Source organism: Vidua macroura, chromosome 6 (assembly GCF_024509145.1).
Source record: "Vidua macroura isolate BioBank_ID:100142 chromosome 6, ASM2450914v1, whole genome shotgun sequence".
NCBI lineage: Eukaryota > Metazoa > Chordata > Aves > Passeriformes > Viduidae > Vidua > Vidua macroura.
Genome location: NC_071576.1, coordinates 31,847,452 through 31,872,618, shown reverse-complemented (window position 1 = coordinate 31,872,618; position 25,167 = coordinate 31,847,452). Strand labels below are relative to the sequence as shown.

The 25,167-nt window shown below is 37.6% G+C and overlaps 1 protein-coding gene across 1 annotated transcript; it reads left to right on the top strand.

The window, feature by feature from the left end:
- KATNBL1 (katanin regulatory subunit B1 like 1) lies at positions 1-19,313 on the top strand. Its single transcript, XM_053980537.1, has 10 exons — positions 1-114; positions 8,150-8,277; positions 9,065-9,105; positions 9,472-9,751; positions 11,129-11,247; positions 11,435-11,485; positions 11,570-11,659; positions 12,221-12,310; positions 12,654-12,747; positions 14,218-19,313. The coding sequence occupies exons 2-10, from the start codon at positions 8,164-8,166 to the stop codon at positions 14,248-14,250; spliced, it is 912 nt and encodes a 303-aa protein (XP_053836512.1). The 5' UTR covers positions 1-114; positions 8,150-8,163; the 3' UTR covers positions 14,251-19,313.
- Positions 19,314-25,167: the final 5,854 nt, after the last annotated feature.

Sequence of the window (25,167 nt, the reverse complement as noted above, 5' to 3'; positions counted from 1 at the left end):
GGCCCGGCGTGCACCGCGGCGGCGTTTGAATGGCGCAGGCTCCGGGCGCCGGGCCCCGGCAGTAGCGCTCCCGCCGCTCCTCCCGCCCGGCCCGGCCCCGAACATGAGCAGCGGGTGAGTGGCGCGGGGCCGTCCGCAGCCGGGGGGAGCGCAGCGGGGCCGCGCTCTGCCCCGCCGGGACTGGGCGCGGCTCCGCGGCGTCGCGCCGGGCGTGGGGGCCGGCGGCGGGGGCCGCGGGCAGTGCGCGGGCGCGGATCTCTCCGTCCCGCTCGCCGGCGGCCTCGCCCGGCGCCCCGGCACGGCTCTGTGCGGTGCCTGCCGCCTCCGGAGAGCGAGTTGCGGCACCTCGGTTCCTTTCTAAAATGGTGCCGGCAGCCCCTGCTCGAAGCAAGCGCGTGCAGTGGCGGATACGTGCCAGGGGAGCGGGGAAGGCTCTGGTGCTGCCGAAAGGGAGGACAACAAGCTGGGTGTGAGGCCTGCTGACGGATTTAATTTCTTGGGTGTGACAGATTCCTGGGGGAAGGACGGGGGGGTGAGGGGGGAACCTTATGTGCTTGAAGATCAGATCCTGCATTAATTACTTCGTTCAAAAGGCTTCAAATTATTTTTTCAGTGTTCGGCTAGATGGTTTGGCATGCAGATTTAAAATAAAGACCTTTTGAATAGGGAGCTCTTTTAAGGAGAGAGATTAGGTGGTGATCTTGGAAATCTTTTGTTTCTGTATTTGTAACATGCGCTGCTTTGGAGAAAGGTTAAGTCTGTTTGCTTAAAAGCAGCTTTCGTCCATCTCTTCTTGGAGCATCATTTTGCTTTTCCTGTTCCTCTGTTTTTTCTTCCTCTTATTCTCTGGCTGTAATCAGGGAAATAATTAAGAATATATAGTTACCCACGTTTAGTAGAATTAAAGCATAACAGAAGGCAAGTTTGTGCCTCTTTGGCCTTGCTGATAGGAAAGAACATGTTCTTGAACTAAAATTAAAATTTATTTGAATTCCTAAACTTTAAAACTCAGAATTTCATTATATTAAAGATGATATTATGAAGGTATTTATATATATATGTTAGAAAGTATATGTCAGTATGCTGATATGCATGTATTCTTACAGCCGTGTGTATATATATTCACTTGCCCACTTTTACTGGTGTTGGTCCTAGGGTAAGAAGCTTGACTGTAAATGAAGAAGGCTTTTTAAGTGCTATAAACAGACTACAGTCAATAATAGAAATATATTTGAGGGTAGCATAAAAAGCTATGTGAAAGTTGTGCAACAGACTGTTCAGCCAAGTGGGCATGTAGTGAGTACTTCCTTAGCCTCCACCAAGTCTGGAGCTTGAGGGGTTTGTCATTATGTCTGTCTCTGGGTTTGAATTCAAAATTCTTGTTGCAGTTATTTTAAACTCTTTGGGTTTAGCAATAAATGGTAAAAGAAATTGCTGTATTTAATTTCCTGGGTAGTTTCTTAAAGAGTTCTGTAAAACATTAATGTGGAATCTTTAGTGTTGCGGAAATTGTTTTCTTTTATAACTTTTATAAAAGTTTTTTATCACCTCTCAGTTATAAAACTTTTTCAAACTTACTATCACCAGAGTGTTCATAAGTAAAAATCAACAGGTAGAAGTATCTTTTCATTAGTGAAAGATGACTTCAGAAAGGACTTAAGCACTGACAACTGCTATTACTTTATGGCACCGTAACATACCTGTAAATGGTACCTTCAGATGCAGAAAACTGAGTTCTTTACTTTTTTGCTGTTGTTGTAGAAAATGTAAGTATGGTTCAGTTATTAGACTCCTGGGCTATTTCCACAAGGAGAGCTAATGCACACCTGGGTTCATCCTCACTAAACTTGGATGAACTGTGACTTGTGGTTGTTTTTGGAGGTTCGTTATGACTGACAGTGGGCCACATATGAATTTCATGTGTAAGAGGTATAAGCTGATTTACCATAACCAGTTGTTCAAATGGTATTTTTATTTATTACAAGTTTAGAGAAATTCCTGTCATTTTTATCAACATAGGAAACATTAAACTGGAACAAATGGCCTGACAAGTGTAGCACATTAAAAAACTGTATTCTGCTGGCATATACCACTCTTTATAATGTTGCACGAAAATTTTGCATTAACATACTCCTTAAAATCTTGAATGCCACTTCCTCTTCTTAAGAAAACTCAATTTTTAACAGCTGGTGAGTACATCAATTACTAAAAAAGGAATTAGGAAAAAACCAAACTGTTTCATATGCAAAGGATGTGGAAGCCTTCTAAAACAAAGACACATGGATTCTGTAACATTTATCAGAGCTAAAATGAAAGGAAGTTATGCCAAGCTTGCAAAATCACTTCTACATCATAAGATAGTGCTAATTTAATTTTGTAAGCAAATTACCCTTTTGAAATAACCATTCTTGGAAGTTTCTTGTGATCATTGTAGATCTGATAATGGCCAGTGAAATGAGTTGACCATTACTGCTTCCCTGATGCATACCTATTTGGAATGCTTTCAAAGCATGTGCTCTCTTCCTTGGGAGTAATGATTAATTAGGTTTTTCATCTGAGTTTAATATTGTCATCCTTGAACTTGCAGTTGGGTTACTGTGGGGTGGAGGAAAATCACAGGAGCGTTTGCCATGGCTGGTGCACGTGAAATGCTGCAGGAAAAAGCAGCTATTAAGAATTTGGACAAGGAATAGGATGGAAGAGTGTGTGTTTTAAAAGGTATTGCTGATGGCTTAAGAGATCTATTTTACATTTTCCTTACTGCCATGCAAAGTATGCCAGCCTGTGTTCTGTAAGAAAATTATATTATGTTAATACACATGTAGATTACATAATGTGCCAAGAAGAGTTTGTCCCTCTCTGGGGGCTGTGCCCAGAACTTAGGACATGGGAGGGAGTGGCAGAATTGTTAATACTTGCCTTGAACAGATGTGCACTTGAAAGCCTGTTAGTGCTGACTTTCTTTGCCTAATTCTGGTATGACCTGAAGAGTTTTATTGCATCTGGGAGAGATCAGAGATAGAAAATACCAGTAGAACCATCAAGAAAACTTTGTACAGGTACTGCCTGTTGACTGTAGGGACAAACCAGCTTCTTCTCAGGAGACATGGCTGCTATTACTTTAGTCCTTCTGCTTACTGGAGATTGAAGAGAATAAAAGGGGGAGAAGGGAAGATTGTCATGTGCTGTCAGAAATCATCCACTGTATAGGGGAAATTGGTGGAATTTAATTCTTTCATCCTAATGAAATCATACATCTCTGTTCAGATATACAGTCTACCTTGTTCACTTGTAAAACAGTTTAGGATTGTACAGTAGACCGAGGCAGAGCTGAAGGGACATGCATTCTCTCCTTGGTTTAATTTTAAAAGTTTGTAAAGTGAGGGAAATGCATAATGCATTGGCCTTGATGAGATTGTATAGCAGATTGTCTTGATCAAATACAGCTGTGGTCATCACAAGGGAAAAGTCAGAATTTAAAGACATTAAGGTATAAATTGTTTGACTCTGTACAAATTAGTATCTATTTCCAGTTTAAGAACCCCCTGTATATATCCCAAAATTACAGGGGGCTGTAGTGTCTAATTAGCTATCCCTAGATTATATCAGACTGCAAATAGGAAATCAAAGTTGTGAAGAGCCATGTAAAGTGCCTTCCATCCTGTAGCATTCATCTTCTTAATTGCTGGCCAGCCAGCATTTTCCTAGGTGTTACTAAGCCTTTCAAAGCTGGTTTCTTAAGATGTTGACTAAGTTTATTATAGCACTGTTAGGTTTATATATACCACATTCTTCTGCTTGTGTTCTGCTCTGTTTGGACTATGTGGGTTGTGTATCTGAATTTAATCGCTTTCAGTCTTTTTTTTTTTTTTTTTTAAATGTATTTGCACAGTCTGTCCTAGGACCGATATAAAACATTTGGGTCCACAACATCCTGTGGCAAGTTCAGGTTGGTTATAATTTGCACACAGCTTAACCATGTTAGTTTTGATCTGTTCTTCAGCTATTGTCTGTCGACCCTTTATTTTTATATTGGGTAAGAGAGGGCACAGTCTCTATGCAACTTCTCTGAGCCATTCATTTTGTAGCCCTTTGTCTTATATCCCCTGTTGGCTATAAGTAGCTTCTTCCCCAGACTGAAGAGGCTGATCTAATCAGTTGTTGATTATATGAAGGATATTCCATGTATTTTTAACTTACCTTTATCTGAGCTGTTTTTTACTTTACTCAGAAGTTTTCTTGACTTTTTAGGGTTGATTTGTTTTGTTGTTTTTTTAAGAAAGTTAATTAACCCTGCTCTCAGTATTTGAAATACAGGCACAAATTAGTTCTGTACACTGTCACAATAGTGTTCTTTTTATTTTTCTATTTACTGATCCACATGGAGCATTAAACAGTCCAATTGATCAAAAGTAAACTGTCCTATATCCAGATACTGTTATGGGTGGAAGTTACTAGCTCAGAGACTGTGATTCCAATTGGACCCCAGAATTTTCTCCTACCTGCAGATAAATATAGGCTTTGCTTTATATTAATCTATAAGTATTGCTTCTGCTTATTGTACATCACAGTCCTTCTCCAGTTCTTCAGTTAGCCCTTATCTTCACTGGTATGACTTTGTATTGTCAACAGTCTTCATCCCCTTTTGTGAGGTAATTCATGAGGATATTGAACAGCATAAACCAATGCAGGTTTTCCCCAGGCATCTGGAGGTGATTTTCTGCAATGTGGAAACTGCTTAGACAGTTTATGGCTGTTCCTGAGATGCTTGTGCATGCAAGAGCTTTCCCTTTTTTTCACTTGGTTGCTTAATTTCCTCATTTAGTTGCCCTTTATCCATGTTGTACTACCCCATACTCTTAATAAATTCCATTGATTTTGCAGAGCAGTACTTCACAGAATCATAGTATAATTTGGGTTAGAATGGACCTTAATGATTTTCTAGTTGCAATTTCCCTGCCATGGGAAGGAAGGGACACCTTCCACTAGGCCAGACTGCTCAAAGCCCCATCTGACTTGGCCTTGAACACTTCCAGGGACAAGGCATCAGCCACTTCTCTAGGAAATGTGTTCCAGTGCCTTACACCCTCTCAGTAAAGAATTTTGTCCTAATATCCAATCTAAACCTGCTCTCTTTCAGTCTGAAGCTACTACCCTTTGGTCTATCACAATGCCTTGGTAAAAAGTCACTCTCCAGCTCTCTGTAGCCCCGTCAGGTACTGGAAGGCCACAGTGAGGTCACACTGGAGCCTACTCTTTCCAAACTGTGTTGCCTGAGTGACAGCCAGGCTGAATCTTTCCCATTATATTATTTGTTTGTGTCCACTAAGTCTATTCTTTATTACCTTGTTTACTAATTAGTGCAACAGAGATGTCAGTCTGGATCTTCAATGAGGCTCTTTAAATATTGACTGTGTTTTTCCACATGTGCTTTCTTTAGGTACTTTTTCAGCTCCAAGGGAAATAAAAACACAGCTGTCTCATTACTGCTTCAATGTTCACTGCTATTTCTGCATAATCTGTGACCCTCGACAGGTTAAACTATGGAAATCTCTTTAAACTGTTGGACAGTGAAGTCATACAAAGGATTTTACTTTGCTTCATCAGATGTTCCTTTATATCTGATAATCTTTTGGCCTTTTGAATTTCTTTTACCAATCTTTAAGGAAAGAATTGATAGTTCTGTTGTTTCATTCTGTTTCAACTGGAAGGCTGGGGAACAGTATTCTTATGTCAGATTTGTTAGAGTGTAAAATTCTCTTAATTTTTCTCCTGGACACATGCAATCTTTTGTAAGGAACTTCCTTCCATACAGAGTCCTCTATCTCCAGTTCAGATAGCTCCAGTTTGGGTATTTTGAGATGTTAGATGCTCTTTAGATCCCAATATTAAAAATGGATATGCTAATTGAATTTCCCTGGTAAGACACTTCTTTCTAGCCTTCTAATACTTTACACTTCTTTTAAGCAAAAAGCATTCTAGTTACATAGTGCTGTCATTTATTTTAGTGATCAGATTCTTGTGTACTGCTTAGTGTGAAAGATGAGGGTAAATTGAGATCATTTATTAAACAAGGAAGAATAAGGAACAGTCACTGTTAGGCATGAAGAATTGTAAGCTGATAGTATGTTATGGGAGTAGTCATAAAAATTATTCTTCAGCAACAGAGATTAGGGATTTTTTAACATCTGATGAGGTGGCTGTGGGTTTTAACTCTGGTGCTTGGAGGTTGTCCCCCCTAATATTTTAGTTTATTGCTTTCCTCTCAGTATTATTCTCAAACAGTGGCTAGAAGAAAAAAAACAACAACAAAAAAAACCAAAAACCAAAAAAAAAAAAAAAAACCAAAAAAAAAAAACAAAAAAAAACCAAAAAAAAAACAACAAACAACCAAAAAAAACCAAAACAACCTTTTTCCAGGTCCTCTTCATCACTGACCTGAATAAAAGGGTCCTCTTCATCACTGACCTGAATAAAAGGATGGGTTTGTTTGGATTTTAGGATTGTTCAGTTTTTCTTTAAAAGTCAAATTGTTCAGCATATAGCTTTGTGTTGTCCTCCAAGTTCAAATTTTAATATACAGCCCATTTTGAATCCAAATAATGGTTTTAACTAGTCTGAGAAGCAGAGGAAAAGGTGCTTGTTTATGTGAGGTTTTTTCTAAGCTTTGGGGAAAAGTTCATTTACAGGCCTGTGTGGAAGAACTAGGAAGTGTGGAGAGCTAACAAAGTGATCACTCCTCATCACTCTCTCATAGTGTGAAAAAATTAAGTTAATGAACCAGTCTTAAGCCAGACTGACATCTGGAAAAATATTGGCCACCTGCTGTTAAGGATATTGCCCTAAATAATGCTGCCATTTGCAGTTCTTGCTGTAGTCTGAGGGCTCCATCTTCCTGTGTTACAGGGTAAGGGATTCTGTCAGTAAATACTCAATTTTTGAGAGAGAAATCTCAAGTGAAGTTCTTTAGTACTAATCCAGTTCTAAAGAATACTAGAACATTTGAAGATTTTTTTTTTTCTTCCACTGTACCCTACAACAGGGATTTTAATGTGCCTGAATATAGCATCTGTCTTGTTTTGGGCCTGCCACCTGCTTGTTTCATTTGATGGCCTTTAGGTACTGCATGGATCTTCATGGCTAATAAGCTGTTTCCCATCTGGCTTATTCAGTGTTCAGTGTCTTAGTCTTTTAAATTCTGAAGTTCTTAATGTGGGGTAAATCTGCTACATAGAGTAAAAGGGATAGGGCTGCTCCTAAAGATTTAGGGGAGAGATTGGAGCACTCATGTTGAGACTAGAGTTGTACCTTTTAGGGGGAAAACCAGTAATATTGGAGCAAGTGGTTGTCTTTTAAATGTAGCATAGGATGTCTTGCTAAAACACTTCAAAAATAGTGCCTCTATGATGATGTAGTAGTTGAACCTAGTCTCAAGTAATGGATCTTCTGATTAGTTACAAAAGATGCAAAATCATACGTACAGCTGTCTCAGTCTTGGTGTTGCTTCTTATGCAAGAAATACTTGCATACTTCAAGACAAAGGACTTCAGGCATAAAATAAAGTTGTGGGTTTTAGTATGAGAAATGGCTAAAACACTGCTTTGACAAAAATGGGAGGGGAGGGGGGATGTACATTTGCCAATAAACTAAGGGGAAGATCTTTTACTTTTTTTTTTAACCTTTGTTATTTTGATGAAGCTTTCTTCCTGAAAAACAAGAATCAGCTTTTTAGCTGCCTTTTGCACTTGGAAACAGATGTGAAAACAATTATTTTTTTCTAGGTGGCAGATGAAATTCATAGTGTGAGGAAAGAGTTTCATAAATTGTCCCATTCTTTACTTGAAGTCTTGTTTGTATGGCATTTCTCAGTGCAGGTGTAGATACTGGTGTGAAAACAAAATGTCTACCTCGGTTTCTTAGGGTGATTTTGGTTTTGTTTCCTCTTTCTTGAAAGCTAAATAGGGATTTTGAAATTCTCAACATGTTAATAATAAGGCCTCCAGCTAACATGCACTAAAGGATGATGTCTTGGGTTATATCTAGGATGGAAGACCTTGCAAATAGTTGAATTCTAGTGTTGCTAGCTGCATTTGAAGAAATCTGACAATGTTTTAGAAAATACAACTAAATATCTTTCCCTTGAGAACAGGGATTTGAGAGATTATGGCATCTGAAGCTCACAATGTTAAAAAACAGAAAGTATTGCTTATTGAAGGTCATCCCATTGATCTCCCCAGAAAAAGAATCTCTTCTTCCACTAAAAAGATCATGAAGGAGGTAAGCTCTTTGTGTTGCTTGTTGAGTTGTTTTATGTCCTCTGAGAAAAGTGAAGTAAAGATTTAAAGAACTTTATAGTTCTGAGCAGTCTAAATCTAGAAGCACAGCACTACTAAACATTTGATATTTAAATATGCAGTCGAACTTTAAATTGCTTATGTGGCAGTTATATTATGGAAACTGTGTGTTGTAATAGGTACAGACAGCGGCTGCACAGATCAGTGCATTGTGTTGTCCATATGAGCTGTAGGTACTGATGCAGTCTTATTTTTGTGTGCTTTTCTGCAGTCTAGCTAAAAATGTTTCAATACAGGAATTCTGTCATGAAAAAGTTCGTTCTTGCCAAGAGAGCTACATAGCACAAGTGAGAGGTGGAGTAGGTGAAATTCGTTCATTGAAATAGATTTGTCATATAATTATACAGGTTCATCTAGCATGTTGGTAGCACATAGATTTTCACTGAATTCTTGCTATGAAAAATAGTTTTTATAATCTCTTACCTGTGTTACTGACTGAAGAGTAAGACAGTGGAGTACAGAAGAAGCACTGGAGAGGCAAACTGACTGTAAGACCTCTTCAAACAGTGGTGAAGATCTCAATATCCTCTGTTTATTGAAATTTTGTATTAAAACTAACATTTTATGACCAGCGTTACCAAAAAAAGATTATAACATTATCTTGCTGATGTGCACCATCTAAATGTTACCATTAATGCTAAGTAGTATAGATGGGAGTGTTTGACCCTTTATAGTAATTCAGCTCTTTGTCTCTATTTCCTTTCTCCCAGGGTAAGAAATCTCCAAAACAGCTGGCTTCATACACAAACAGGTAGGAGGGCTGTGCTTGTGATATCTGAGTTTAAAGTGTGGTAAAGCTAGGGAGAAAGTCACAGTTGAAATTGATTACAACACCAGAGCAAACACAAATGGATGATAGGTCTTGATTTTAATGACAGTTCTTGGTTCTTGTGTTTTCTTCCATAATAATGAGTCTCTACATTAATAAAAACAGAGAAGAATATTGGTGCCATGACTTCTGATAACCCTAGTGTCATTAAGATATGTATTGGGGGGAAAATGTTTTCAATAACCTGAAAGCTGGCTGCTGAATTCATAATTATATATATATAAACATAATAATGCAATTGATTTGGTTTGGATCAACCTTCACTAAAATAGTGCTTTATTATTGCAGAGTAACAGTTGGAAAAACCGTGGCCAGTCCCCTCTCTCTTTTCAAAGTGGTGTATTCTAAAAGGAAAGTTCATTGTTATACTCCAAAGCCTTGTTACAGAAAGAAACTGTGCCCTAAATCTAGGGGCCGTGACATGGCAAATAAAGAAAATGAACTGGCTTGTGCAGGGAATCTGCCAGCAAAACTTCACAACAGTCGGACACACTTGCTGAATTCTAGTGACTCTGGCTCGTCTCAAACAGAAGGCCCCTCATCCAAATACAGCGCATTTTTTTCAGAGGTGGGTAGAGTTTGAAGATACTTCAGTTTAAAAAAGAAGTGTTCATAGCATTTAGCTGTGAAAGTTTTCTTTCTTTAGATTAATTTCCTCAATTCTGCAAATATCAGGGCTTGTGATTTACAAGTCTGTCCATTTATGTTGATGCAGTTGTCAGTAGTAATAGTCCTGCCACTTTTCTTCATGTTTGTGTCAGGTCAGAAGCTCAGATCTGCCAGACTTGACTGGATTAAAATTGTACCAGCACCAAAGGAGAACATTGTTTTGACCTGCTTAGGTTTCATGAACTGGCAGGACACATGTCCATGTGTGTGTTTATAGTAGTGTAAAAATGTTAGTATATGAATGAGAATAAACTGGTGAGGTAGATTAGGACAATTTTCAATAGCAGTACCAACTTTGTGCAAAACTAACTTAAGTGTTTGTATGAGCTTTATTTCTTGTTAGGGTTGGTAACCTAGTGGATGTTTGTAGGGCTTCTGGAACTGTCTAAAAGGTCAGAAATTAAACTAAATTGATTTTGTGACAGTGAAGGCCATTTAAGGCCCTTAATGTTGAAGTTTGCATTTCTGTCACAGTAGATTTTTGTTACTCGTCAGGGCTTGCATGTGTTCAACGTGAGGCAGGGAAGGTAAGATCAGAAACTATCACCATGCTGTCTTGTCACAGTGCTGTAAATGTGGGCTCCCGTGAGCAGAGAGCCCTGAGAGGCTCGTGGGCTGAAGGCGCAAGTCTGCAGCACTTCTGCACTGTTTAATTTGATGGTTTCAAGAAAAGAGCAGAATAGCTACAATTAAAGAGGCTGCAGAAAGAAGGGTAAAGAAATGAAGAAAGGAAGATTCATTTTCTGAGAAGCCAGGGAGCAGATCACTGGCCTCTGGTCACAAATGACTATTTAACTGGTTGAGAGATGTGTGTGGCTCTGCAGTGTTCATTGCAATCCAAGGTCTAATTAATTAAAATGCCTGAACTTTATTCAGAGGACAGGCTTTTTCAGAAATGAACCTTTTCTGTCAGAGTTCAGAATAATACATGTAATTACTTGTGTCTAAATGTTTCAAAATTAATAATCGTCTAAGTACAAAGTTCTTAGAGTTGGTGAGGTTAATGCTCATTTTAATTATTAGATACCTGTCCTAGGTGATAAAGAGGTACAAACCTTATTCTCGCAGCTTTCGTGTAAAGTAGGTCTAATATTTTTGTGCCCCCAAGGGAAATTTATGGGTTTAAGTCTATTCTTAGATAAATTTCTAAAACAGACTCATCAACATACAGGTAGAAAAGTGTATTATCATATACCAGATTATATTTGAGTAGCTTATTGTTTTATCACTGGCTACTTAACTTGTGGCAACTTTTTATATTTTTAAAAACGTGCAGGTTTCTCAGGACCATGAAACGATGGCTCAAGTTCTTTTCAGCAGGAATCTGAGACTGAACGTAGCTTTAACCTTTTGGAGAAGGAGAAGTATAAGTGAACTGGTAGCCTACTTAGTAAGGTAAAATAAGTCTTTTCTTTTATATCCTTAAAATGACAGCAATCTCAAATATGCCACAGTATTTTTAGCAGTTCTGTGAATGTTGTGACTTAATTACACTTTTTAAATCATAGTGGAAGCATATACTTCTACTACTAGTAGTAGGATCTACAAGTGACACTTCTGATTTTATTCTTAATGTTTCTAGGATACAGGATCTTGGAGTAGTAGTAGACTGCCTTCCTGTGCTTACGAACAGGTACAAACAGAAAAAAGTGGGGGATTAGAACCTGCTTATAACCACACTGATGTTCAAGCACTTCTGAAACATCTTGTTTTTAAGTTTACAGGAAGAAAAACCATATGTTTCAGTTGGCTGCTGTGTAGATCTTTTGCCTTTAGTGAAATCTCTGCTTAAAAGCAAATACGAAGAGTAAGTATCAGCTTGGGATGTTTTTGAAACGTTATTATTTCCTGGCTATGCAGAGCCCTGGAAATCAAGGGTTTTTAATCCTCTGACTCTTGTTCCCTCTGCCTCTTCTCCCAGCTCTGCCTTTCTCAGGAAACGAGAAAGCTCCGGAATGGAAGCTTTCATCTGAACTTTTATCCTTTAACAAAACAGCAGTGCAGAAATTCTTTTCTGCAATGTTAGGGACTTGCGGGAGAGGACTGGCTTTGCCCTTATGCAGATTTATTTATCCTGAACAGTAAAAAAGAATAGTACTGAGGTTTTAGTATGCTTTATAACATGTAATCAAGGCAGAGTTTTCTACTTTTTCAACAAGAAAAAGGCTACCACTTCAGGCTACCGCTTAGACATTGCAAGTGTAAGCAAAGTATTTAAACTTACCAATTTGTCTAGATTTTTCTTCATCCAGAGTAGAAAATGTGTTGATTTCTAAGTTGCTTACAAAGTTATCTCAACACTTTATCTGGTTGGTAGATAATCTGCAGGGACAGGGAAATGCATAATGTGTAAAATGTGTTGTTACAGATATGTGATAGTGGGTTTAAACTGGCTTCAGGCTGTCATTAAAAGATGGTGGTCAGAACTATCTGCACATACAGAAAAAGAAGAAGATGGGTGAGTATAGTGTTTAATATTTAAATGTGTTTCTGTAACCTATTTCATCCCAATCTGTTTTAATTTTGATCAGTAGGAGCACAACTTGCCTACAAAAGGAAAAGCTATAATTTTAAAGTCGAAGTTTAAAAGTATTTTAAAGAGAGTTAAGTTACTGGTTTTGGGGGTTTTTTGCTACTGTTTTAATACATGAGAACATAGTCATATCAGTCGAAATTTTTCAGATTTTGTGGCACTACCTATTGCATAGGCTAAGTCTATATGCAGTATTAATAATTCCTTTTAGTAAATGACAACTGAAATGTACTGCCTGTGTTATAAAGTGATGTTCATTCTCTTTCAGAAACATTCATATTTTAAAACAACAGCTAAGTGTTTTGTGGGAACAGGAGAATCATCTTACTCTGGTTCCAGGATATACTGGTAATATAGCTAAGGTAAGTTCTGGTTGTGTTCAGCAATAAACATGCTTGCATCACTTATGGTGTTCCTCTTGTTTTACTTATGCTAAACTGTGCTTGGACAGAAACACTTTTACTTTAGTTACTGCTAATGCTCAAGTGTATTGCATGGTTTTTACAGAAATCTAGAGTTGTTTCCCTATGATAGTTCTGTGGATTAAAATGATAATTATCCTTAAGCATCTCCTTAATAACAAAGTAGCTAATAGTAATGAGCCTTAAAATGGATGTGGAAAAGGGCTCATTTGACTAGGTAGACTGTGGAGGAGACAGATGTTTTCTCTTAGATCTGTTGTACCCATTGTTGTAAGTGTAATAGAGAATCTTAGCCCAGGAATGGCATTGGTATTTGCACATCAGATGACAGGGGCAAGTGACAACATACTAAATTCTAAAGCTTATTGCTGACCTAATGCTTAAGAAATGGTGAGTTTGTGGTGGGCAGAAGAGCATGTCTGAGATTAATCCCTGCTTGCATTTTTCAGTAGGTTGTGGTATCAGTAACATAATGAGGGTGTCCATGTAGATCCATGTTTTGCTGTTTGTGCTCATCTCTATAAACATGGCTTTCTGAGATTGAGCACCAAAAGTTACACTAGATAGAAATCTCTCCAGGTGGAGGGACCTGCTGAAGGCAGACAGTGAGAAAGGAGTTACAGCTGACAGTTGGTTGTGTGCGGGATTTGAGTGAACTTGAGAAGAGCTTAAAAATTGCATCTTTTACTTGCATCTTAAGGAGTTCTTGGGAATCTATAATTCTCTGCCTACAGAATTGATGTATCAAACAAGTAAACTCTTACCTTTTTCTCTGGGATTGCCGTGCACCTGCAACTTCAGTTTTGATGTCCCTACAAGGATAATTACAAAATTCTTGCAGAAAATTCAGTCAGCAGGGATGCAGGAGAACTGAGTTCTAACTCCCAACTTGGTAGAGCAATGAGAGCATGTAATGTAGACTGCCTAGTTCTTTTGCTAGATCAGAATAGCAGCTATAGGTAGTGTCAGTTTGTTTCTCTAGAGTTCAGGTTCCCTTTATGTTCATTTGCTGGCTTCTTAATGTGTATCAGGATAGATTGTGACCCAAGTCACCTGAGCAAGTCAGAACAAAAGTAGTACAAGAATGTTGGAGGGGTTGGGATAACATGTTTTAACTACATGATCATATGATGATGATGATCTTTCCTGCTCAGGCAGGGAGCAGAGGAATAACAGATGAAATTGATTGCTTTGAAAACTAATCCTACTCTTCTGGCAGGCTTTTTAGTACATAAAGAAATGTCATTGAAAACATTAATTGAAAGTAATCGTGAAGACAACTAGTTATGAAATTTGGGCAGATATAATTATTCTTGTGTTATGGTCCTGAGGTTGCCCTGCTTCAGACATAGTGTTGATGTTAGAGCTCTAAGTAATGTGACAAACACTTTCTCCTTTTTTTCCTTCTAGGATGTAAATGCTTATTTATTGCAGCTGCACTGACATGATGGGGAAACAGTGTGCTTATGTGGTGAAACAATCCCGTAAAGTATCCCTGAAATATGTGCTGAAAGCCATTTGAGAAATACTGGCAGAAGAGAACTGAACTGTCAAGCTGTTTAATGAAACCACTAACAAAACCCTAACAATCTACTTCACATTGAAGTGGAAAAATGTCTAGTAGGAGCAACTTTTACTTCAGTGAGGTGAAAGTGCACTATGAAAACTGTATGCCTTTGCTGCATTTGGGATTTGCTCAGTTACTAGGTATTCCTTTAAATGCTACTGTATCTTCCAACATCATCGCATAAAAGAAGATGAACTATACTGTCATGAAGACAAGACAGCAGAACCAGTTATAAGGAACCAACAAAAGCAATCAGCATTAAGAGCTTTTAAATGTCTCTTTCACAAGAGAACTCCAAAATGCACAACTAGCTTCCAATTACATAAAAAATACAAAAAAACCTTGGGATATTCAGTTACTTCTGTGTTTTAATCAAATTATTAAAGACAGTTTTTGTTTGCACTATTGAGAAACTATACAGCAAAGATGCCTTAATTACTAGTGTTTCAAAAAGCCAATGTGTTAAGATGCAAATAGCTATTATGTTCAGATTGTGATGAAAAACTACAAAAATCAGGGTTTCACATTGTGTAGTTAATGAAACATTGCACATATACAAAGATTCATGTATGAAAACTATTATAAATACCTGAAGTTAAGCTTGGGTAAACAGTTATTGCAAATGTCAGCAGAATGGTGAATTTATGTCTAACAAATGTTTTTATATTGTATGTGGATTTATAACACAGTAATCTTGTTCTGTATCTTTCAAACTACATGCAAATAAGTAAATATATTAAATATATCTACTGTTTTTTCTTTTCAAGTTCAAAAAAATCAATTTCTAGAATAATCTCTTCCACTGTACTTTTTATCATAGATATTTATGTCTCTTGTTTGAAATGTTTACAGCCAGGTGAGGCCATGTTATTCAAATCACACCCTTTTTATACTACCTCCTTTAAGAAACTGACAAAGAACTTTTGCAAAATTGATCAAGTTCTAACCTGATCAATGATGGCAAATTCATACCAACAACAGCATTGAGAATACAGCTATAAACTCTTACTGTCATATTGATATGCTGTTCTCTTTTAATTTAAAAGCTGTATCTTAATAGCTCTGAGGGAGTCTTAATCTTAGGCTTGCTGTTGCCTTTTTTAATTTTGTGATTAGGAAGCACGCTTTTTCAATTAAAACTTGCAAAGTGCCAGCTCTTCACTTAAAAGTATACATGCACAGCATGTATGACCAAATAGACTACTTCCTTACAAATAAGTACTTGCAAGGGTTGTTTTCATACCTAGCATTAAGCATGTGCACTTTTATTGACATGCAGGAGAAAAGTCTTTTGATAGCCACAAGTGGTTTTTGCTTTACAGATTAAATAAATGAATTTTAAACTCCTGTAGTGGTCAATAACTTCAGGCCTCCTGTTGCTTAGTTTTGTATTTAGTTTATGTATCATTGTTGCTGACTTCTGAAGGCCAACTAGAAATCTCTCATGAGAACTTGGTGCTTTTAGTTGTTTGACTGTTCTTAACCACCAAAGGTTTTGCATTTCCTAGGGCAGTCAGTTACAAAGAGTTTCTGGGGCATCCCAAAACTGCAGACTTTGTGGGAAAATTTGGAGGCATACATATAACCAGTTTTTTTGCTAGAATTGTTATGTATCATTAGAGATATTTCATGCTCAAAAATTTTTGAGATAGGACTTTTCAAATGTTCTTACTATCAATTAAAAATCTACGGGAACTATAGTATGACGACATTCTTGTATTACTTCATTGTTCCGTTGAACACTTAAGTGTAAAAGTAATGAAGTCTAGTTTCATCATTTGGGTGGCAATTGCTGAAACTCTTAGATTATTCCTCAAGGAGAATACTGTTTATGGAAGCTCTGATTTTTTGCTTTAATAGACAAAGTAACTCATGGCCATTTATTTCTGATAATCAATTACAACTATACTTTCTTATATTAAAGGGATACTCTAGTATTTAAAAATCTAGCTTGAATGTAGATTTAGATACATGAGTTTATAATGAATTCTGTCTGTGGCCATAGAGTTACCAAATCCTAACTGTAGACAGTGCTTTTAGAGGCAAGGTAAGATTGATTTGAGTGTCATTACTGAGGAATATCTAATAAAATAATGCATTCTTTTTAATTGCTGAAAGTTGTATTTTGACAGCATCAATAATTCAGTATTAAACATTGTCATTAGTATCTGTGCCTTATTTTAAATTAATTTTTTACTGTTTTCAGGCAGCTACTAAACTGTAAGAACAGGGTTCAGGTGTCTGTATTATGAATTTTTTTTTCCATCATTTTCTTAATTTAAACTATTTGCACTAATATTCATGCTGAGCTTCTTGTATTCTCTTTAGTTCTCAAATAGCTAGGAATCAGTTTTACTGATACAGAATGTACATGTATAATATCTGGTCAAAGTTGGCATGAATTAAATGTGTTAACAGCTGTGTAACTCCACTAAATTCATATAGTTGTCTCAGTAAATCTAAGAATTAAGTTTATGAGCTATCCCATGCATAAATGCTAATCTTTGTGATACTTTCTAAAAATGCTGTTTCTAGGATGTGTTAGAAGACCCAGAATTAATCCTTTTCCTGTGTGTTCTTGTGATGCAGAAGTATGTGTGTACTTGAGGATGAAGGATGCCTCCACAAAGCTGTTCTTCATGTTAGACCACTTGATATGAAACTGATGTCTTTGAAAAACACTATGTCTTTTGCCTCAGTGTTCCCTGAAAGTACTGGAGGCTGTTTTGTTGAAGGAGTACTTTTAAGTGTGTCCCAGGATTTTCCCATCCCCTAAACTGAAATTAAAGAATCCTTCTGGCAAACTGTCTCTTTCTGCAGGGCAGAAAAAAAAGTCCAGTATTTTGTAAATGGAAGTGGCCAAGTTGAGGTATTGCTGATAGCTTGCTGAAGAGTAGAGGTGGAAAAAGCTATGCCATTAATTAGCTGGGTGTGAAGAAGTTAGCATGTCTTAATGATTATGTATGTCTCTGTTTTGAAGGAGCTATGCCTTTTTCTCAGGAAAGAGTCCTGTACTCTTGTATCACACAGGTATGGCAGTTCCACACTCCTTGATAGTGCTTACAGATTGTTGCTGCTGTTAAAAAAAATAGCATCAGCCCTCCAAGAGCTTACCCTCTGCAGTGAGATATAAATTATATAAATTTTTTTCCCCTCCTGTAGGTTGCTTTCTCAGAGGCTTTTTAACACTTGAGGTGCCGGAGGGATAGGAGAGTAGGAAAGAAGAAAGTACACATGCCCTATGCTGAGTGACATCAGCCCCACTGCCTTATAAAGCAGGCTGTATTTTCATTTTCTGGCATCCGAAGTAGGCAAGTGGAGTTAAACATCTTTCTGCCTTTTGCATTTAAGAGTTAAAGGTTTTGAAGATGGATGCTACAGTGTTAATTTATGATTTTTTGGTTTTTTTTTTTTTTTCTTGAAAGAGTTGACATTCTTAGTGTGGAAACTTGAAAGTATCTTACAGGAAGCTTACATTTTAGATTAGCAAGTGGTTGCTCTTTGCAGTTCATCTTGCCAGATCTTCCAGTTCTACAGAAGACTGAATGTCTGTCTTGGTGTGGAGATTTGCAGCTATTTTTGTGCCTAGTTTTCTGGTCCAAACTGAAACTGGTGGTTCATAGTCAACTATTTCAGAATACAAAACCATGCAAATAATGGTACTGGTGTGAAGTTATTCCAGCTTTGCACAATGCAAATGCTGAAGTTTATGAAAGCAGTCAATTCTTCTGAGAGGAACTTTATATTGAGCTGATGTTGCATTAGTGAAGGGGAAAAAATGAAGCAGTTTTTAATAGCCTTGGTAAAAGCCAGTGTAGTCTAATTTTTGCCTTCAGTCTACCATCCTACACACTAATCATTGTAGGCTACAGATAAAGATTCACAGAGAAAATAGATTGAGCATGCTTGTGTTATTAGTGCTTATGTTATCCTTCTTTAAACAATTAATGTTTATTCTATGAGTTAAATAGCTTGTTTTATGTCTCAGAATGAGACTAAATGCAACTATTTTTCTCCCCCTTTCTACATATATTCTTTAGGACTTAATGATGTTATTTATTACTCATCTACTTTAAATATACTGAGTGTGTCTTGTTAGAAGTGAGGAGGGGAAGATGAGAATTCTAGACAAAACACAAGGCTAGCTATTTAACATGATTCAGTTTGAAGCAACTGTGAAGAATTTCCATCTAAAACTTTTCACACATATTTTGTTAATACCTACGAATTGAAGTGTGCACTCACAGCTCTAAGTTTGACTTTGAGCTTGGTTGGAAAAAAATAAAGTGCTTTCATTCTAAATAACCGTAGCTGCAGTATTGTTTCTGTTCTTGTTTTTTGCATCGAGTACTAAGCTGGATGCAGATACTAACCTGCCATAAGGGAGGCAGGAGGTGTAGCACTGTCCCTTAAAGGGATAGAATGGAAATATCCACCTAGTCTTCAACTATTGCAGACATAGAATATTTTTGTTTCTGTACTGACAGGAGTTCTGTAGTATATCTCTTTATGTAGATTGTGGCTGCTGATCGTTGCTGTAAAATGAGATCTGCTATTTTCAGCTTGAATGTGTTCCATAGTGGTTGTGATTCATAGGGATCACTGCTTCAATTCAGGCAGTCATTACTTTGAGTGCTGTAGTGTAGATGAGCAACTGAATGTTGGGGTCTCAAACTTCTATTCCTTGCTGTAACAAAAGGACACCACATTTATCTTTTCCACCTTTTTATTCTTCCCTTACTATTTCATTTAAGTGCTTAGAACCATTTGAATCCTCTTTGGAAAGTGATAGATGCCAAAGTGTGATAAAATGCTTTTACAAATATGCTTCTGACTTCTTTTAATACCATTCTGTGAATATAACAGTTTCCTGTGGATTTGGGAAGGAGGCTGTTTTCTGTATGTATAGGCTTGAAATAAACAGAACTAGTGGACTTTACTGATACTGTAATTGTATTCTTGATACTTTCTTTTTTAAATAAGCACTATGTATATTGTGAAACAACCCAAATCTAAATATCAAGATAAAGTTACATTCCAAAACTGCCTGCTCTTACAGGTGTAAGTGTTGAAATACATATACACCCTAGTATCATACTTTAAAGTGACCTGTAGACACTTTAAAATAGCTCTTTTAATTTATGATGTCTCTTTGTCAAATTGCATCTATTGAACTTCACTTTCAAAAAGCCCAAATAATGTTTGGATCTTGCATTTGCCACTTCTGCTCATTTCAGATATTCTATGGATTTAAAGACTTAGTACAGTAAGTATTCCACCTTCAGAAAAATAGCTGATCTCTTTGTCTTTTATGATAACAGGCTTTTATTACATTTCTTCTGCATGAGACAAACTTCTTTTCTGCAAGAGTTAAATAATTTTTAGGAGGGTTTCAGAGGAGGGTTGCCACATACAAGAAATCTACAGTATATTTGGTTCTAAATGAGGAAGTTGCACAAATGCAGGCAACTGTTAGGACAGTGCACATTTCATTATTATTGAGTTGTCTTTTCTCATGTGAATCAGCTGTTCTATTATCTACTTAGTCTAGATAAAAGTAGAATGATGGATTATTGGGGAATTGAAGTCTTAACAGCTCTTGGCTAGAAGAAGTTAAAACCGCTCTTTCCATTCCAATGAAATTGCTACAATGAATGTGGAAAGGAGCTATTTGTTGTGTGTTTGGTTTGGAGAGCAGAAATCTCAATACTTTCTATTTCTGCTAATAGTACTTTGTCTTGAAGTTTAAAGGCATAAGCATTTATGTGTGTCTGCTTAAAATTTTAGTTATTAAAATAACAATTTAGACTGAACAGGAAGAAAAAAACAACCTTGCTGCATTAGTTAATTTCTGGATGACTCTGCCACCTTGTGTTCCTGCTGCAGGAAACAGTAAATTTACAAAAATGTAGTTAACCATCATGGTACAAGTAGTGATAAAACTTGATTTTCAACATTGTGAGGTTTAGGCTATTACTAGTGAAGCAGTAAAGCAAAGCAGGACTAAAGAAATAGCTGGCAAGTTTTGTTCTGAACCTTGTGTTTTGGTAAGTCTAAAAAGCTTGACTTTTTAATCAGCCAAAATGAGTGTTGATCGATGGGAGTGTTAATTCTGGAGTAATTCTGTGCCAGCAGCCAGCATTAGCATAAGAATAAGCAGGTTGTAAAGTGATCCCTGCCTACCAGAGCAACTGTCTCTCCACATAAATTTTCTTAGAACTTTTTGCGCTTTTTTTTTTTTTTTTTTTTAGATGTTACAGTTCAGGTGGTTTTGGATAAAGAGAGCAGGCAAGGAGTTTTCTAAATCTGTTAGTTGGATGATGGAATAGTGCTGCAAGAGGTACCTCTAAAAATACTGTCCTGTGAGTGGTGGCATCAGTAATCCTTACAGGGGGTTGAGGGCTTGAACACAAGCACATTCTAACCAGGACTAGCCAATGTGTGCTGTCCTGGGTGTTCACGTAGGGAATTGCATAAAACTGGGGAAGGAGGAGTGTTTAAGGTACAGTACAAAAATTCCCATTACCTGAAAAGGGTGCCTGTGATTCCTGGGAGATTGGGGCATGATGATAACTGAGTCTTCCCAGTCCTGTGTGCCTAATCCACAGCAGTGAGGCACTTCACAGAGGGCTGGAGACCTGGTGCTCACAGAGCAGTCATCTTTCCTCACAGTTGCTTCTTTTCCACCCCTCTGACATGTTGGGGCACATCTCCTTGGCTGAATTTCCAGCTTCACATCCTTGTCACTTATCCAAGTGAGAATAAAATGCCTTCATATTTGGCACACCTAGTTTCCCAAATGATGTCTTGTCCCTCAGGTCTTCCAGGTTCTCACTACAAAACAACTCAGTGCCATTGAACTGTGAAAACTCAGAGGGTTAGACTTATGCCCTACACACAGCAACTGTGGAGGCCACTATGATATTTAGGATGAAGCTGTTGTATTAAGAGGGTTTGTATAAATGTTTTTTAAACATGAATGCCCTACCAATATTCTACTGGCTGTTAATTAAAAATGCTTACAGTTCTGAACCTTTTCAAATGCAGATTGGTGACTAGTAGGGAGAAATCCTCCTGCTTAGGGGCGAGTGGTTAGTTGGTTTGGGTTGGGGATTTTTTCCTATTTCATCCATCTTGCCTCCCTCTCTGAGTTCTTTAAATTTCCTGATGCCAATTTGAATTTTCATTTTTACAAGCTTATGTCTTTTGTGGTTTTCTGACCACACAAAATAATCAGGATGTTGGGTAGAGTGAGGATGTGTTACGTTCACAAAATGCTGTATAAGCACGTTTGCATTCATTTCTGTGCAGAAGTATCATTTTTCCCTTTCCTCTGCACTCCAATACATTTATGTTTCTAGTGGTGGCATGTCCCTTAACATCTCTAAAGGGGTTCTTTCCATCTTACAGTTCTTGATTCAAAAAGCAGATTAGTTGTTTTCCAGATGAACAGAGAAGGTTGCTACTAAAGCTAAACCCAGAAAGGGGGAGAGGATGGGTGGTGGGGGGAGGACAGACACAATGTGACCCAACAAAAACCACCAAACCACACACAAACAGCAATTCAAAACTCAACCCAAACCAAAAAATTAGAATTCACTTGTCTCTAGCATAAAGTAGTGCTGCAGCCAAATGACAACAAATGCTGCCCTCCATTTTTCATTAAAAAGAGGACATAAGAATGCCTTTCTGAGCAAGGAGTGTCTGACATTACAGATTGTTTGGGATTTTTAGGGTTAGTGCACTGTGATTTAGTTTACTTTCTAAGTGAATATTTGGTTTGTGACCTCAACCACCTTACTCTGAAGGGCTGTAAATAAGAGGAGAACGCCCTTGGAGCTTTTCTTCACAACTGGCAGCTTGCTAACTTCAGCTTTTACCTTAGGGACTAGCGAGGCGTATTTCTCAGCATTTCTGTTTGCAAGATTTGGCATACACACTTCTGATGCTGCTTTCTTACTTGATAGTTCTCTCTGAGCTCTGGAAAATGAGCATTTAGCCTGTGGTGATTCCTTTAAGTTTTGTTTGGTTGAAACAGTTCTGATATCAAGAATTCTGCTTATGTGAAAGGAATTGTAAGACCTCTCTTCTTTTGTAAACTCACCAAATCTAAATCTGGATTGCAATAGGCTTCTGTATTGAGAAATCATTAATTTATAGATCTTTGCATCCTCATTAATTTTTTTTCCTGACAAAATTGATTTGTCTGTGGTTCCTTTATGGTATTTACTCACCATAAGATATTTTTCCTACCTTATAAAGCAGTTTCCATCATTAGCCTTAAGGTATGTCTTCAAGATACTGCTGTCCATGTGTTTCTGGTTTAGCATAATTGTCTCATTTTTCAGGCATTTATATGAGGTTGTCTTTTGGCTAGGAAATGCATCCAGAACTTGAACTGATTTTAATAGTCCAAAATAATGTCTTCACTGGTGTTTAGGAGCAGCACAGTTTTTGATGAAAATATCATTTGTGCTGGCTTTGGAGCAATATAATTGAATGTCACGGCCTCAACGATGAGAGAGTCAAGTGAGAGGAAGAACTAATTTGAGTCAGATGGCCGCAGCAAGCCCTACCTTTTGTTCCAACATCTGGTGGTGAAATAAAAGGAAGATAAGCAGCAGTTACTGATTTAAGGATGGGTTGAACCCAGCCTCAGTCACAGCTACTGTCTCACATATATGGCTGCTTCTCCTCATGGCACTGCCAGCAGTCAGCTGTGAAGAGCTGTGCCATGTGGGGCAGCTGCAGCACTGCTCCCTGCTCGGCTTTGTGAGCTTCAGACTCAGCACCACCTCTGCTAAGAGACCCTTTTGGTGAACCCTTTGTAGGATTCTTTCCTAGCTGAACTACCCTTAGAAGATGTTCCAAACTCTCATCTAAAGTTGTGGCGATAATTCAGTTATAAAAGAACCTGGTTTTCTTTCCTGTATGTGCCTGTTCTAGGTTAAGATGTGATTGACTGTGTGCTTTGCATGCAAGGAGAATCTTCTAATTTTAAATGCACAAGCTCAGACTTTCTAATCTCCCTATGTTTTGTCTGCCACAGAGACTGTCCAGCCAGATACTGGGCTGTGTAGAAGCCTGCAGTGGGACTTGCTGGTGGTTCACCTGAGCTCAAGCTCTCTGTGGCCTTGCTGAAGAATGCTCCTCTTCCAGGTAGCTACACTGCAGCCTTTAACAGGTCCAGTTGCTTTTTCATTGAGCATCACACTATTTCATGGACAAAGGGGTATCACATAAAATAACATTACCACTTTCAGAGATGAGCAGAGTGGTGGGTTTGATTCAGATTGTTTGTTTCTTTTCTAGACAGGCATTACCTGGGACCTCAGTGCAATGTATATTTTTGTGAAGAGTTTATGCACTGTTTCTTCCCTTCTCTGTCCCACTCACCTGTCCCCGCAACTTCTGCATGAAAACAAAGCAGTCCTGGCAATTATTTGAATTTGTTTCCTCCTCCTAATATTTTGACATGTCAGTATCTAAAAACATACCTTTGCACTTGCAAGAAGGAATTCTGAACTAGACAGCAGAGTCTCTGTCACCTGGAATGAACATCAGTTTTAAGATGCTTTGCTGAATTCTTCAGGCTTGCAGGAAACAGTAAAAGTTGTAAATTAAATCCTGCAACAGTCTTTCAGTAGATCATAGTTACTTTATTTGCCTAAAATTAGAATCTAAAAGCAAAGCACAAAGTTAAATTCCGGACTTTTGCTATCTGTAGCAAAGGTACTACTTCCAGCGAGCCCTGGATTTTACCAGCCATTATACAGAGCTTCCTAGAGGAGCCTGCTGTCAAATATATTTACACTACATTTACAAATAATGAAAACAAGTAGCTAGAGGGAAGAAAAGGCATTGCAAGGTCACTTATGCTATTATTTTCTTCCAAAAATGTATGAGAAATAGAAAAAATGAGCCATTTTTATTTAAAAAAATGGAGAAAGGAAGCATAGGCTTCCAAATCCATGAATCATATGGCAAGTACAAAACTTCATGCTGAAATTGGAAAAACTTTTTATGATAATGCTAGTAGTGTAAACCTAAAAATTATTTCATTTAACCCCACAGTGCTTATTTGAGAATTGGCAAATTCTGCATCAGGCAAAATTATTAAAGTTTAAAACATAGGTATTAATAAAATATAGATGGAACCACCGTACTCCTCTAGGACTCTTGCTTACCTCTAGTCTGAGGCTGACATAGATACATTAGAGTCAAACAGGAACTACTGCTTATTACAAAGCTGTTAATCATGTTGCTTTAATGAAACTGTTTAGCACACTGAATAGCAATGTAACAACGCATAGAAAATTAGCTTGTTTGCCATTGATTAATGAAAGATAATGTGTGCAGTTCCCCACAGTGGGACATTTGAGCAGTTTTCTGTCATGTACAAACTGAGGTTCATTAAGGCATGCCTTTACTTGCACAGTCTGATTCAGCATAAAAACCCACACAAACAGGAATGCACTTTAAAGATAAAAACAAGACTCATATTTAGCTTACTTAAAGTGTAATGGAGGTGTAATGAACCTCCAAATTATTTAATTCAGCTAAACAAGACAAAGATTGCAGGACAGAAGAACAAAAGTTGCTTATTTCAACAATAGCTTGAAAAGAATTACAGGAGAATTACAGGTCAATACAATGAAAGAAGGCAGTAGGAAAAAGTTACCAACAGTTATTCTTCTAAGTGTTGAATTTCAAAGAAGTAGCAACTTGGTAAACTTGTTTAGGTATCAGCTATGTGCGTGTAGGGTTTGTATCTCAAATGCCAGCCTTGTACA

What these genes read in the sequence shown, in the direction of transcription:
- KATNBL1 (XM_053980537.1), top strand. Translation starts at nt 8,164, where the DNA reads ATGGCATCTGAAGCTCACAATGTTAAAAAACAGAAAGTATTGCTTATT. An exon ending in CTGGCTTCATACACAAACAG is followed by an intron (nt 9,106 to 9,471) that starts GTAGGAGGGCTG and finishes TTATTATTGCAG; the next exon opens with AGTAACAGTTGGAAAAACCG. An exon ending in ATACTGGTAATATAGCTAAG is followed by an intron (nt 12,748 to 14,217) that starts GTAAGTTCTGGT and finishes TTTTCCTTCTAG; the next exon opens with GATGTAAATGCTTATTTATT.